General features: G+C 39.7%; 1 protein-coding gene across 1 annotated transcript in view; it reads right to left on the reverse strand.

The window, feature by feature from the left end:
- The window catches only part of CSMD3 (CUB and Sushi multiple domains 3), a 3,551,396-nt gene that overhangs the window by 2,074,508 nt on the left and 1,459,554 nt on the right, over nt 1-17,334 (reverse strand). Inside the window, 1 exon segment of the mRNA XM_029591914.1 lies at nt 1,299-1,386. Coding sequence (XP_029447774.1) covers nt 1,299-1,386 — 88 coding nt within the window.

Raw genomic sequence — 17,334 nt, forward strand, 5'->3', positions numbered from 1 at the left:
TAATCTCTACTTTCCTAAGCAAATACAACCAGAAAAAAACCCTATGGATAGTGACAATTGAATTGGCCCTGGAACATGCATCTTTAGTAAATAAGCCAATAAATTAGCAATTAACAAATAAATACAAAAGAATTAGAAAAGGCCTACAGTTATGGCAACCGCACCAACCTGTAATTCCTGTCATCTTTTGCTCATGTGAATTCTGACATAAAGAAGAGTGCATTAACTCTTGAAAGCTAGTCAAGGATGTATTAAGTTACTCCAATAAAACGGTCTCATATGTGGGTTTTTAAACTTTTTTTTGTTTTTATTTCTGTGCATTCAAGAGGACTAACATGACAGCCAAACTACATCTTAAATATGCGAAGGAACTCGGCTGCATAAAAAGTAAATCAATTAAGCATCTTTAATCTTTCCTACTAATCTTTTTGCATTGGTCAAAGATATAAGAAGAGAAAGGGCCAGATTTTGCACGTAAATCCCGGGGATTTATGTGCAAAGGTGGCCTTATACGCGCCGGGCCTATTTTCCAAGGCCAGGTCACGTGCATAAAGCCCTGGGATGCGTGTAAGTCCCGGGGCTTCGGGAAAGGGGTGGAGAGGGGGTGGGGTGGGGCAGTCCGGGGGCGGGATAGGGCTAGAGGCAGGCGTAAGAGATTAAATAACGATTTAGGAGGGTGCTAGGTTAGGGCCAGGGGGCGGTAGGTTAGGGGAAGGGAGGTTGGGAAGGTGGTTGGAAAGTTCTCTTCCAGTCCGCTCCTAAATTGGAGCGGATTGGGAGGGAACTGAGGAAGGCCGTGGGCGTTGGCGTGCACCCCCTTGCGTGCACCGACCCCCGATTTTATAACGTGTGCACCTGCGTGCGCATGTTATAAAATCAGGCGTCCATGTGTGCGCGCTGTGTAGTGCACACACATGGACTTGCATGCACATTCTTTTAAAATCTACCCCAAAGAGCAGAACTACTCTTTACTGATCAGAAAGCTTACTGGTTTTGTGCTAAAACCTCTAGATTATGCTCCATGGGGAATATAAAATTTGGCTGCATAAGATGATAAATATTTTTTATTTTGCTATAAGTTATAAGTAATACAATATGACTAGAAAAATAGTATTAATATAATTTTCTCTCTTTAAACACATTTTGTTTGTTTTCAAAGTAAGTCAATTGTCAATAATAACCACCACAGCTATTGCTATGTTGCTATATTAAAATATTTGGATTATGACCTATCATGGAAGGAATACATTTGCAAAGGCATTGAAAAGCATTTAAATAAAATTGTGTTAATATTTTACCTAAAATCTGAGCCTATTCTTTTTCCATTTTCTGGTTCTCCTGGATCAGGACACAAATTGGATGCTTGTTTAATACCCCCCTCATTTACTGCAAAAGAAGAAAAGAAACAATATTGATTGAGAAAACCCAAATTCTCAGTGTTCACCAATTTGTTACACCAAAATAAAAAATGTAATCTTACCATGATATCACACTTCCAGATGTCCATATACAGTATAAGAGTTCTGTTTTCAAAAGTGTTTCCCCTATATTCTGTAAAAGGCAAAACTCTTTTGAAAATATGGCTCTCAGATTACAGTTTAAAGGTAATGTTTACTCGTTACTGTTTATATTAATTAACTTGTTAAATCCCTGGTCTTGAAAGAAATATAGGAAACTGCAACAGCAGTAACGTACAGCTGAAATGTCTCTCTCCATAAAGTGTTTGTAATGCAGTGTAATTAACTACAAACATTTTGCCAACAATAAATGTAAGTAAATATAAAACTTTGAATTTTATTGCATTTTTGTCTAAACATTTCTCAGTAATTCATAACATGCGCACGTGATTCTTTTTCTCTTCCAATAAAACACAATACAACTGGATGGGATTTAAACAAGGCCGCAGTTTATTGATTCAGTCAAACAGAACCTGAATCTAATACTCGGTGAAAAACATACTTCTGTAATAACCATAAACCCAGCCCTCTCCCCCCACAGCATCAGGGCAGCCGCCTGTCATGGCTGCTGGTTTTACTTTATTGTATATTTTGTCACCTATATCAAACCAAAGTGATTTGCAATAGGGTAAGTGATTGGATAATGCTCTATTTCCCCTTCCCCCACCCCCACCTTCAAGTTTGGTCTGAATGCCTGAGTTTTCATAGAAGGATAAATAAAATCACTGATAATAGTGCTTTCAGTCCTGACTAAAAAAGAATTAAAAAGCGATATGAGGTACTTAGAGTCTGACCATTAGGTTTCACCATTCTGGTTGATGGTTGAAACTCTAGCTTTCCAAGTGCCCTGAACATTGCCTCCGTATCTCAATAAGGTATAGTTTATTTTTTTTTTTTCGGCCAGTCAGGGAACACATTTTGGCATAAAGGATGCTATGCAGATCATTTGCATGGATAGCAAAATACTGCATGAAGAGGACACTAACCTACAGGAAATCTTTGAGTTAGTACATTGACTTCTAAGTATGAAAAAAAGTATACTGGCAGAAATCCATTTGCTTAACATCTTTCTTCTTTGTCAGATTTCTATTGGAAACACTTGTAAAATCAGTTGAAAACTAACTGAAACCCTCTGAAATTCTTTGATGGCCCCTGTTCGCTGTTCTCTTCTCCAGTCCATCCCCAGCACACTCAGATTCCCATCTCTAGCACACTCTAACCCCCTCTCCAGCTCCACCCCTGAATTCCCCTCAGACCAGCTCAGCTTTAGTCCCAGTACACAGCACCTTCTGAGCCCCCCTCCCAACCCCAGGACATTCTGACCCCTCGCACTGACCGGGCCCCAGCACACTTTGAAACTCCCAACTGCAGCCTGAGCCCAGGACACACTGAGCCCTTCTTTCCAACTGGACCCCAGCATACTCTGACTCCTCTCAACAACCTGAACCAAGTATCTTTTAGTCCTCTTCCCAGCCAGACCATAGCATATGCTGACCCCCCGCCCAAACCCCTAAAAGCAAACAAAAAAGAAAACTACCCCCTTTCTTCTTTCTTCTTTCCACCACCAAATCAACTTCAACAAAAGATTCTCTCAGTCCCCAAGAGACCCTTTGAATTCCCCCAACCCCAGTCACCTCTGTCCCACTGCTCCATCCTTGCACAATAACCACTGGTCTAACTGAGGCTGGTGCCATTTTGATGTATGACAGCCGTACAACATAATGTAAACATTCTAGGATTGACCGGTGTCCTTTCTTGTAGAAGGTTTGGTGGAAGGGGGAGCATAACTGGAATGGCGACTCTGATTTCTTTTTACAAAATCTTAGCTAGTGATTGGTGACGTGTGCATACATATTGACTCATACCCCACCAGCTCTGCTGGGATCCTGAATATTGAGCAGTAGCCAGGTCTGTCTATTGGAGACTGGTGGAATGTTCATGTATGCTGGCATGTGCATGCATATCACTTCAATTGCTGACAGACAGACAACACAACTTTTGTTGCATCAAGCATATTATATATATGTATGGCTGCCTCCCAGGATAGGCATGCTTCTCTTTCATTCTTTTATACCACCTATGGTATATGTTAACTGTAAAATCATTTTGACAGTGTACCACAAACCTGATTATTACATTTATTTATTTATTTATTTATTATTTTTGTTATACCGAGTTTCATGATAGGGATCACATCAACCCGGTTTACAAATAACAATGTGTGCAAAGTATAGCGTAACGTAATAAATATTTCCAATACAAATTTGAACTTTAAATACAGAGAATCAATTAAAAGGTGTGAGAAAGTTACAATAAAACAGGGAAAATTAACTTGGGACTGGAAGAGGGGAGAGGTTAAACAATGCAATATTTACATTTAATACAATTAAAGTGATAGTGTAGCAGAGTAAGTAAATGAGCCTATTTGAATGAATGTGACGGTACATAAATATGAGCGGTAATATAAATAAACATGAGAATAAATATGACACAGTAGTGCATGGTGATGATATGATAAAACTCAAAAGGTAATAGTGAGTGTAAGTTTGTGATAAGTGGATTCTTATTTGGATCCAGATGTTACATAAGAGTTTGTGTTGTTGAGTGCGTTTTATTCAAGGCTTGGAAATGCTTTTTTGAAAAGCCAAGTTTTTAGTCTTTTCCTAAATGTTAGAGTGCATGGCTCTTGTCTTAGATCAGGTGGTATAGAGTTCCACAGAACTGGACCTGCTGTAGAGAAGGCTCTGAGACTCAAGGATTTATGTTGATAGGTTTTGGCATTTGGAATTTGGAGTGACATATTAGTATCCTCTGAAATTAATAAGACTATTAGTGCATACATTAATTTACTAATATAAATAATATACTTTAAATTATACTAATAATTAATTTTTAAATTTCAAATAACCTTAAAATTATGCAAAAAAGTTGAAGTGTATTGCTGGATTTTGAATATGGTATACTGTCCTGAATTATTCTTATATGAAGTATGTTGAAAATATTATTGCAGGATTGAGGTCTAAGTTTATATGTTGGCCAAAAGTGGGGCAAACTCAAAAAGTATGAGCATGGTTCACAGATACAAGGCATTGAATACTTACTACAGAATATATCTCTGATATTATTATAATTTAACATCAGTTCCAAACTCTCCTAATACATTTTTCAAGATCTCTCCTTCCATGCTAAGCTCTTCTCCACTTTCTCCATCTTTCATTCCTCTAATGGTCCTGAGTCTTATCTCAATGTAGCTCTGGTTTCTAAAAAGATTTTGTGTATATATAAATGTAGTCTGAATATCACACACAAAGTCACATAACTTTAAGTAGGGCTTCACACCTATATGCACAACCACACCCTTATCTTCATCTAACATAATTTTTATTTTTTTAAGTTGTAGCACAGGGCTGGACTACTCTAGTCCTGGAGTGCCACCAACAGTTCTGATTTTCAGGACATCCACAATGAATATACATGGATATCCTGAAAACCAGACCTGTTAGTGGCACTCCAGGATCAGAGTTGCCTATCTCTGATCTAGTATACATAAGCTTTTGAGATCACCTGGCTCCCTTCCTCAGAAGTCACTTTTGTGATCTCAAAAGTTCATATAGAACAACTTTTCTTGTTGGTCCTTGAATAGGTGTCATGAGCTAATAGGATTCCATTTTTCTCCAGGGCAGCTTCTAGAATTGCAATACAACTATTAGAAATGCAATAAACATATAAACATATAAACACACACCATTACACAAATACATGCAATATTCAGACTGGGAAAATTACAATATTTTAAAAAGCCGACTACCATCCACCTTGTAGCAGATAGTGATTTTACCTCCCTACATCTTTAAACTGAATAAAACAGACTACAACTGACAATTCATATCCTGTAACTTTCATCTATTGGGAAAACAATGATTGCTCCAAATCTTGGTCCAAAAAAGCAGATACTTGCCACTTCTCTTTCCTACAAAATAAAAACATATTACACCCCCTCATGTAGTCCATCCTTTACAGTTATAAACACGACTTTTCCCACTTCGTCATTTCACATGGGGTGGGGGTTATCCATAAGAAGGATATCTTTCTCCATCTTCCTTACATCCATATTAATCCTCCTATGATTTCTATGCTTTTATTCTTTCCATATATGATGGAAAAGGGAGTAAAAGAGGAATAGGTTTGGGGTTAGCACACGGGCTATGACCAAAACAACCAAGGTTCAAATCATATGGCTGCTCCTTGTGACCTTGGACAAGTTACTTTACTCTCTGTTGCCACAGGTCTAGGCCTAGATTCACTAAGCTAAAATGTTTTATCATGGGGGGGAGGGGGGGAGAGGTGTTGCTGTGATATTGATCCCCCTCACCCCAAAAATATTGAAACTCTCTTGTGCATTCTTTTTTCTTGTGGCCAAACACTGCAGGCCAAAACAATGTGCCCAAAGGCCCTTTAATGCAATAGTAGCCAAAACTTCACAGGACTGCCATAGACTTAAAGGGCCTCTACACCAAAAATAAAAATTTCAGCAAACGGAAAACCTGAATCTGAGCTCCATTTCAACTCAGGGCTGCCACTTAGAAAGTCTGATTTCCCTAAAATAAAAAAATAAATGGCTAAATGTAGTTGCATGGCAACAATTCCCTCAACAAAACCAAAGATAAAGTCTCCAGTCCTGGACCCCCCACCCCCAAAGATCAAATATAAAAGTCATACAGTCCCAATCCTCCCTTCCCAACCCCCCAAGTCAATAATAGTGTTCCAACCCCCACCCCAAGAGAAAAAGAATAGGGTCCAGGGACCCTACTCTCTAGAGATGTGAATCGTGTCCTCGATCGTCTTAACGATCGATTTCGGCTGGGAGGGGTAGGGAATCATATTGTTGCCATTTGGGTGTGTAAAACTATCATGAAAAATCGTTAAAATCGTGAGCCGGCACACTAAACCCCCCTAAAACCCACCCCGACCCTTTAAATTAAATCCCCCACCCTCCCCAACCCCCCCCCCAAATGCTTTAATTACCTGGGGATCCGGCGGTGGTCTAGAACGGCGGCGGTCCAGAATGGCCCCCTCAATAGAATCGTGTTGTCTTCAGCTGGCGCTATTTTTCAAAATGGCTGCCGCAAAATGGCGGCAGCCATAGACAAAAACGATTCGATGCAGGAGGTCGTTCCGGACCCCCGCTGGACTTTTGGCAAGTCTTGTGGGGGTCAGGAGGCCCCCCCAAGCTGGCCAAAATTTTCCTGGGAGTCCAGCGGGGTTCCGGGAGCGATTTCTTGCCGCAAATCGTTTTCATACGGAAAATGGTGCCGGCAGAAGATCGACTGCAGGAGGTCGTTCAGCGGCGGTCCGGAACCCCCGCTGAACGACCTCCTGCAGTCGATCTCCTGCCGGCGCCATTTTCCGTACGAAAACGATTCGCGGCAAGAAATCGCTCCCGGAACCCCGCTGGACTCCCAGGAAAATTTTGGCCAGCTTGGGGGGGCCTCCTGACCCCCATAAGACTTGCCAAAAGTCCAGCAGGGGTCCGGAACGACCTCCTGCGTCAAATCGTTTTTGTCTATGGCCGCCGCCATTTTGCGGCGGCCATTTTGAAAAATGGCGCCGGCTGAAGACAACACAATTCTATTGAGGGGGCCGTTCCGGACCGCTGCCGTTCTAGACCACCGCCGGATCCCCGGGTAATTTAAAGCATTTGGGGGGGGGGGTTCGGGAGGGTGGGGGATTTAATTTAAAGGGTCGGGGTGGGTTTTAGGGGGGTTTAGTGTGCCGGTTTTCCTGCCCTCCCCCCTTCCCCCGATTTACGATTTTTTAACGATAAATCGGGGGAATTGGTATTGTATCGTGGCCCTAACGATTTTTTTACGATTTAAAATATATCGGACGATATTTTAAATCGTCAAAAAATGATTCACATCCCTACTACTATCAGCCCCTGGCTCCCTCCCACTTTCCATACCCCAAACCTTATATTTAAGATGGCTCTCCCATGGTGGGGCCAGGACAGGCACACACTTGTACCCAGCCTGGTAAGCACCATTTTACAAAGTGGTGCTGACCTAACCTTGGCTCAACCATATGACTGACCCAAGGTCTGGAAATCAGACCTCTGCTACATGGCCCTGGTCCAATTCCTTGACTTTACCCCAGTCTCATGACTGGGACAAGGTCAAGTCAGTGCCATTTTGTAAAATGGCACCAAGTGGACATGTGCTAGGGTATGCCCCAGCCCCAGTGCAGGAAAGACATCTTAAATTAATGGTTTGGGGAGTGCAGGAGGGTACCAGGGGTGGTAGATGGGGGCCTGGACCCTATTTTTTTTTTTTGCTGCTGGGGTTGGGGGGTGAGGGTTGTCAAGTCCTTATTAATGACCCAGGGGGTGGAGATATCAGTAAATTATTAATAACTTGGGGGTATGGGTAGATATGCAAAGGAGGGATGGGACTGTCTGACTCTAACTTTGATCTTTGTGGGTGGTGGGCTGGGACCAGGGACTTTATCTTTGGTTTTGTGTATGTGTGTGTGTTGGGAGGGGTGGGGCTATCACAGAGCAACTGTATTTTGACTTTTTTTATTTGGAACAATTGGGGCTTCCTTGAGTGACAACCCTGGGTTAAGAAGTGGGTCAACCCTGACCCCTGTTCATCCTCCCAATTTTGATGCAATTTTTTATTTTTTGTCCAGCACTTTAAATGTGTGGTGGGTGCCTCAGAACCACGCTAGGGTCCCAGGCCTCCTGCCTCAATTTAAGGCTTTTAAAATGTGTGTTATTATTTTATCATGGCTGACCATCTTCTTAATCAGTCGCGATAAAATGTTGGCATATGATTGCCTATGCATTTCCTTCTTTGCATGCATTTGCATTATTTATGCATGCAAATCACATGCAAAGAAGGTCATTAAAGTAAGGGAGGGAACCTGGGTGGGGGAGATTTAAAATATCACAAATATGAGGTAAATGTGATATAATGCGCATTAGAACATGATCATGGTGTGATGAATTTCCATGTTAGATTGAAAGCCCTCTGGTGATAGGGAAATACTGACAGTACCTGAATGTAATCTGCTTTGAAGTGACATAAAGCAGAATATAAAATAAATAAATACCTAGATTGAATGATCAGACATAATGGTAGCAAGGCAGAATCCATTTTTATTAAAAAATGAAATGATGCACCTGGAACTGTAAATTACTGGGAAAGACACACTATCAGGCACAGATAGATAAGAACATAAGAAGTTGCCATACTGGGTCAGACCAAAGGTCCATCAAGCCAATCCAGGTTACAAGTACCTGGAGAGTTCCAAAAATCCAGTTTACAAATACCTGGCACTAAACTCAAGTTTTATTAGCAGAGATTTCCTGACAATAAACAGAATGAAAAGTTGCTATTATAACCATTTTCCTGTTTAATTATTCCATTATAAGCAAGAAAATTTAGCAATGTCATTGAACATAATGTAAGTTTTTTGCACCTCCTCTCATTTATGAGTAAATTCCACAAAGTATAAATGTTATTTTGTGAGTTTATAAAAACATATATTCTTTCTCTTACATAAGAGGTGTGACAAAAAGTATCTCCTTTCTCCATTTTTTTGTTGGAAGGGGCTTTTTGTCATTAGGCTCCCCAGTTGTTGCCCATTAATTTTCTCTTCTTTCCTAGATAACATTTGAGACGTTGTCATTATAAACTTAAGGTGAATAAACATAAGGAAACCAAATCAAATGTCTAATCTCAAAATCCTGGATTCATATTGCCTCAAATTAATCTCTAGCCTAATTAGTTACAACTGTAATGTACCAATGGCTCCACCCTTAATGCTCTCCTCTATCCCCCAAGCTCACAATTGGTATATAGCTTAACCATTAGTGGACACCTCTATGTCTTATGCACTGTAATCAAGTACAAAACAATTATAGGCTATGTTACCCCACCCTTTCTAATAACTCTATTGGGTATGGTTTATCCCTTAAAATAGCAATTTATCCAAAAATGTATTAACAAAGCTGACTACCTAAAGTTGTTATCCTAAAGTTTTTACCCCATTAGAGATTTATATCACCTAAAGTTTATCTGTTTCAGAAGTCTAGGCAAATCAAAGTCTTTAGCAGGGTATGCCACTGTGTTTTCAGGATCCTCTGTGATGACTTGTGCTTCCAGCACTTCTGTACTTATGATTTTGCATGTATTCATTGTCAGTATCTAGCTTATAAGTGGCTTATATTTTGTGCTAGGCATCTCTCATAGTTAGCCAGTTCATACATATCCTATTAATTGGCTTTCCAAATATCTCTTTAGGTATGACTGAGTCTTATGTCAATCAGAGAGATACTGTGATGTCAGCAAGTTATAATCAATTGGCTAGGGTTCATTTCAAATCTGATTGGATGGCAAGTCTATCAATGTCAGACTTTAATTGTAATCACAGCATGTTTAAGAAAAGGTCCAGTTTTATATCTACGATTAATTGTTTGGACATCGTCCCGTGCTATGCAAAATTCTGGTACAGGTCTCAGGTGCTTGTTTATTTCATGTTGGCAATTTAATCCCTACTATAATTTTTTTTTTGGTGTGATATTTAAAGAAGTTAAAATTAGATCCATCTTACTGACCCATTCCACCCCTTCAGTTTCCTTCTTTTGCTTCTAACTTCTAAGCTAACAAATGCCTTTGTATATAAGAATATCATATAATATATAGCTATAAGAGCATAAGTTAATTGCCAGTATTTAAGCTTAGAAAGAAAAAAATATATAATAGAAACAATAAGTATATATCTTGTGAATAGTCACTTATAGTTATACCTTTACAGAACTAGCAAAACTGAATATGGACAAGGTATTGGGACAAGATGGGATGCATTGCAAGATACCAAGACACCACTGCCAGTTCTGTTCAATTACTCTTTAGAGACAGTAGGTTACAGAAAACCAAAAGATGATGTTTTTCTTCACAAAAGAGGGAGTAGGAAAGAAGCTAGTCTAACCTCAGTGATGGATAAATTAATTGTTTAACCACTAAAGGAAAGGATAGTGATGCATCTTGAATTCAGTAGTTTACAAGATCCAAGACTGCATTCTTTTGTCAAAGGGATATCATGACTAACAAACTTAGCAATTATTTTGGGGAACTAAAAAAATTAGAACAAACACTGGATGAGGTGTGCTTAGATTTCAGTCAGACCTTGAAACAGGATCCTAATAAGTAAGCAGAGCAATCTAGGTTTAGGTTCAAATGTGGAAAACTGGGTTAGAAACTTTTGGTGGCAGGTAACAGCACTTAGTGTTAAATGGAATTCATGTCAAGGATATGGGGGTTATCAGTTGTGTGCTTTCAGATCAGTTGTAGATCTAATTTTGCCAATAATTTCATAAATAATAAATCCAAGGAACTGTCAGAAAAGGTATGTCTTTGCAGATGATATTAAAATTTATAACAAGGTTGACCCTCCAAATAAACTGGCATAAATGAGACATCTAAGAAATCTTGGAGTAGTCAAAGGTTTAACATATAATATTTAAGGTAAAGAAATGAATTTGGGTTTCAGAGGGGAGGAATGGACTAGTGGTTACAGTAATAGGCTAAGAACCAAGGAATCCAGGGCTCAAATCCTGCTTCCCCACTCACATGCCTTGTGACCTTGGTCAATTCACTTTGCTCTCTATTGCCCAGGTACTAACTTACAGTCTCATTTTTCCCATAGACACATAATAGGAGAAAAGCCTTAGTTAATCGACCTTATCCCTGGGATTCATCATTCCACTATAATTATATGAAATGATGAGTCGTGAAGAAAAAGGGGCAAGGGGGTGATAATGTACACCCAGCCACATCACGGTGGTGCATTTTTGCCTGCTGCAGTTGCAACCGTGGTGCACATTATCGTCCCCATACCAACAATGGGAAAGGTGGTGTTATTTCTGGTGCTACTGCCGGTGATAATGTCTAAAACATTATCACCCACAGCGATACCAGAATCAAATTTTTTCTAACCCCACCCCTTTTCCTAATTTAAATCTTACCATGGTGATGCGGTAGTTATTGCGTGCATTAGGGTGGCACCATAATGCACACAATAACGACCTATCGCAGCTTGATGAATGACCCTGTTAGATTGTAAAGCCCTCTCTGAGGCAGGGCCCTACCTAAGGTATCAGAATTATTATTTACCTTGTGTGAAATTATATTGGGGAGACAGGTAATAAGTATGGTAAATATATTGGGGAGACAGGTAATAAGTATGGTAAATAAGTAAATGGGCTTGGAAAGGTGTGTAATTAAATCTAAATGAAAGAGAGTAGATGATCTTTTCCTTGCCTCTCCTTTTATACTGCTTCCTCTGAAACAAGAAATGTATCAAGAAGCGAAAAGAGTCATAGAAAAAATATCAGGGACAGTCAGCAACGAAATGATACACAGTCTCATACATATACACACAGACTTAAAGACAAGTACACGTGCATATATGTATAAACAGTTCCACAAACATGAACTTATAGAGGCACATACATATATTCTCAGTCACACACATGTAACTTATGCACAAATGTTCAAATGCATACATAAAATCTCGCACATACGCCCACAGTCTCCAATGAGACTGTGTGCTATAGACCAAGAGTTAAGCCATGCACATGTATGTATACACACATACACACATATAGATACAAAGGTTCATCTTTTCATAAAAACATACACACATGCATAGCTTCAACACATTTTAAACAAAATCTATGTTTAGAACTATGTTTAGTTTCCAGGATGCATGGTTTTCTAATTCATCATTTGAACTACAGTATAACACTGTTGGCAGTGTAGTGAAGGGGTACAGTTTATGTAAAAGTAAACGCTATGATTTGGAAGAGCTCTGAGATCCTACATAAATAACCTTAGAGAGAGTGCCTAAAATAGAACCACATAAGGAGAGTGGGATCTTTCAATACATTGTGGGCTTGGTGAGATACCAGAATAGAAAAGAGATGAGTTGACCTAATCTTACAATTACAAGTTCACACAGTTTTGAAACATTCTTGAAAGGAAAATCAACTTATGGTTTGACTGCCTAATAACTACTAATACTTGTCACAAAACAAGTATTTGTGAAGTATCAGTCACTGAAGATGTATTCCCTGTTCTGCCAATGCATGATATCCATAGACAAAATACTGTGTCAAAGAAAGGATTTGATTCACTCCCAAAAGCACTCTGCTGACAAACCAAGCAAAAGTTGCATAATATTTGAAGTATGATACTACTTATTTCTAAGAATAAATGGCCTGAGTGAGTTCAGTTGATAGTGTAATCTATATTAATGCTTCCCTAATCTCTCCTAGAGGCACAACTATCCAGCTGGGTTTTCAGGATTGCCACAATGAATATGCATAAGATAGATTTCATACCCCGGGTCTCCAAAGCATGCATATCTATTTTATGCATATTAAGAAATAGCAATTCTGAAAAACTGACCAGATAGGTATAACTTCAGGAAAGGATTAAGAAGCACTGATCTATAAGAATATTCATTCATTTGATACAAATCTGTTAAATGGGACAAATGAGCCTGTTTTTGGTTTACTTCAAATGAACCAAATAAAAAAAATAATTGCTTAACTTAATTTTTAGTATCTAGCACTGCTAACTGCATATAATATGGGCTATTTGCTGAAAACAAATTTGAATGAAAAAATTTAGAAACACAGATCAAAACTCAAAAAATAAACCCTGAAAAACAAATAAAAAAACCCACACAGATATTTTTACCTTTGTATATCCTTATTAATCTAATAGCTGAGTACCATAATTAGAAATTTCTTGTGCCCTGCATTGTACAGGCAATACTAGAGCCCAAGAAACACTTTGTATAATCCCAAGCTGTAAATTAGAATCTAGCCCACTTATTTACAAAGAGATGATGATGTGTGAGCAAAACTTTCACTCAGTTTAGCAATATTTATCAGTGTTTTTAATTAATCATTATTTTCACCTCTCTCTCTCTCTTTCTCTTGCCAGGAACAGCCCAAACTGTTGAAATGTCTGTCTGGACAGCTTGCAAAGTGAAAATATCATGGGTGTGCTAAATTTATCATGTAATGGGCTACAATAGTGCATGTTGCAGGAACTCAAAAATTACCCTAACCATACCCCTTTTTTTTATCATGGGCGCTATTCATGCAAAATATATAGCAAAATGATGAATCTAGATGAGACTTTGCTATCTGCTATCCAGACTGTCTGAATATAGACCTTGTTATGCCTTACAACAGTCAAGACTTGGCTATCTCATAACAAGCTTTCATTAAATCTTTCAAAAACTGAGGTAATAATTTTGGAATGGTTTCCAGCTCCCGATAAGTCAATTACTTTTACATTTGAGGATCTAGTATTTCCAATTATGTTTCAGGTAAAAAAAATCTTGATGTCATCATTGATTATAATTGCTCCATGTATTCTCAAATGTAAAACTTAGAATGTTGAAATGATTGAAGCCTTTGCTAGGGCCCACTTAGGGGGTCATTTTCAAAAGCGATCGCACACGAAAAGTCCCTTTTCGCGTGCGATCACTAAATGGGGGTGGTGTCGGCCCCAGAAGAGGAGGAGTTGGGGTGGCACCGGGGCCGACTCTGTGGAGACATCGCTGCCGGAGAAAGGTAAGGACTCTTATCGCTGCCAGTTTCGCGCCGAATAACTACACCTTTTATGGTGTAGTTATTCGGTGCAAAAGCTAGCAGCCAGCACACTGCAGTGGTGCAATGGCTGCTGGCTTTCACAGGCCTGCCCCCAGCTTGACACCCCCCCCCCCCCCCCCCGATACCACCGGATTTTCTAAGGTCACAGAGCTTAGAAAATCCAGGCCTTAGTTTTGAACTGTCCTGGAGGCTCTAGTGGTCTTGGGCATTTACTATTGCAACTCCCTCTGTTTGGGAGTTCCTATGTATGCTATAGACTTTACAGATTGCAAAACATTCTGTGACTAGAATTTTGACTGGCATGGCTATCAAATAAGATATTATTCCATTATTAATTAACTTGTATTGGCTTCTGATGTCGGCCCATAATAAATATAAAAAAGCTGTCTCATTCATGAATTACTGAAGCAGAGTTTCACCATGGATCAGTGTGTTACTTAAAATCTAGATTCTGCCTCATATGCCAAGCTCTTCGCAGGCTAGATTATTACTTGTGCCCACTGTGAAATCCACTGCTTGCATGAGACTAGGGAACGGGTCTTTATTTTGTCAAGTCCAATTTTTTGGATCAGCCTACTTGAAAACTTGAGGCTGATAGGCTGTACTACAATTCTTAAACAGGTCCTGAGACAGTATTGTTTTGACAGGCTTTTAAGCTGGCTGCTATTTACTGGAGTGGAGGAGTAGTCTAATGGTTAGACCAGCAGGCTGTAAACCACAGTTCAAATCCCATCTGCCATTCCTTGTGATCTTAGGCAAGTTACTTTATTCTCTGTTGCATCAGGGACCAACTTAGGGCCTCATTTACTAAGCATTTTTTCTCATAGACACAGAACAAGAGAAGAGCCTTAGTAAATCAGGACCTTAGATTGTAAGCCCTCTGGGGATAGGGAAATATCTACATTTTGAAGGCCTGAAAGGCAGAATATAAATACAATTTGTTTCTACTATATACAAGAGCAAATTTGCTTGCCTGTTTTTTCTTTCTATTTTTGAAACTAATTTTTATATTTGTAATTGCGTAAACCAGATGGTCTAGAATTATTTTAAATAAATAAATATATAAAATAAATACAATAGTAATATGAGTTACTTCAGTCACTTACTATTATTGACTTCTGGTCACCTATCTTAAAGGATCCTGACCTCTCCCCTCACCTGCATCTCACCATCTTTGTTATTACTTCTTGTCCCCCCCCCCCCCCCCAAATCCTGTCACTATTAAACATTTACAGCTCCTTATCCCCAATACAGGTAGGTTCTCTCACTGTCTTTACAGTAGCAGAAACAGTATTGATTATTATGAGGTTGATATTCAGTGGACCGGTGAGTTGGAAAGTTGACCAGGTAACTTTGCCCAAATCTAAAGTGGAACATAGCCAGGTAAATCTGCTGCTGGATAGACTCAGTTAACATTACCCAGATAAGATTCTCTGGATATATTTAGGGCATTGTTTTCCCTGATCAGATTTACCCAGCTAACTGTTGGTCTAAGCCAGATAATTTTTAGCTCTGCTTCCATAAGATCCTCTGCCCTGAGTCTTTTTATCTGGCTATATCTTAGCAAGGTAATCATTTACCCAAGCAAAATGTCATCAGTAAGAAGAGAGAGAATGTTAAATCTCAGGGTTTATAAAACCTATTGAAGACCAATCTCTATATTTTTATCCTACTCCAGTTTTTATATCATTTTTCCTCCTTTCATTAAACCAATTTAAGATTGCAATATCATATTTTTACTAGTTCTCTTAGGCCCGGATTCATCATTCATCGCTGAATGATGAATCCAGAGAAAACGGGGGGCGGGCCTGCGAAAACCCATAGCCTTCGCACCACCTCAGTGTCTTCACTGCCGGCTTTCTCACTGAATAGCACCACCGTGAAAGGTGGTGCTATTCGGCGCACTACTTCCGACAATAACATTACTAACCTTATCACCGGCAGTGAAGACACCGCCAAGTCTGCCCCCTCGCCGCCACAACTCCTCCCCTCGCCGCCCCGACTCCGCCCCTATTCGAATTTGCATGCTATCGCATGCGAAAAGGGCCTTTTTGCGTGTGAGAAGCCTTTAGAAAATAACCCCGTTAGTCCTTTAATTACTGGAAGTTTACAAGTTGGCCCATTCTTGATACTAAAATCATGATTGTGATTGACAGCTAAAAAAAGCTCAATAAATAAAATTTTGTTGCATTATTTGAAATGAGACATCTTTTAGTCAAGAATATGAGTGTCACCATGCCATTTGCATGGATGCCTAAGGTAAGAAGGACATCTACGCCTTGGGCTGCCTTGTGGGAGGAGTGTTCCAATGTCATTGGCTATATGACTGTCAGGGGTATGATGGATATGGTATCTCCTTTTCTTTCCCGGCAGCCCCTGTAGCTATTATAGCTGCTCTAACCTCCACCCTCCCCTCACCCCCCTCACCCCACCCAACCACTGAAGATCATGGCTTGACAGGCCACAGAGTTAAGGGAAGCAGTGAGAGAGGACTAGAAAGAAGAACTAGGCTTTGTTTAGCTTTCTTTTCTATCTTTGTACATCATGGTTTCTCTAACTTGGCCTGCCCCTCCTCCCCCTTTGCTTCTGATGAACTGAGTGTTTTATAATGGATTGATCATATTCGTCAGGTATCTTTGATTCAGGTGATTGTGCAAGATGATTGTATTTTTTTTTGTATGGAATTCATTGACTTGTCCCAACTCTGAGGTGCAAGGTTCTAAAAGCTTTGAAGTGGGAGTTAGCTAAAAAGGAGGGTATGAATTGCTCCCATCAATACAGGATAGCCTATCACAGTTTTCTGACTATTATAGACAGAGATTAAGAATCCCATCAGTATGGCCAGAGCCATTTATGTCCTAGATCAACTTTGGTCCCATCTGGTGGCTTTCAGTGCAGTTGTGCTGTGGCTTAGATGAGTAGCAGGCTTGCTTGAACTGGGCTAGTTGCCTACTAAAGTTTGCTCAAGCCGGGTCAAGCTGTCTCTCAGGATGACCATGATCTTGCTTGCATGAAGCAGGCTGATGAATCCAGATAACTTTTCTCTCCCTGCAGGCATTAGATCTCCCTAGTAGGATTTCAACCTTACTTATATGAGGCAGGACAATATTTTAATGCCTCTCTACATTACCCACATTCAGTTAAATTTTAAATCTGCCATGCGTGGCTGGGCCCAGAGAAAGGGGC

The sequence above is a fragment of the Rhinatrema bivittatum genome, chromosome 2 (assembly GCF_901001135.1).
Source record: "Rhinatrema bivittatum chromosome 2, aRhiBiv1.1, whole genome shotgun sequence".
Classification (NCBI taxonomy): domain Eukaryota; kingdom Metazoa; phylum Chordata; class Amphibia; order Gymnophiona; family Rhinatrematidae; genus Rhinatrema; species Rhinatrema bivittatum.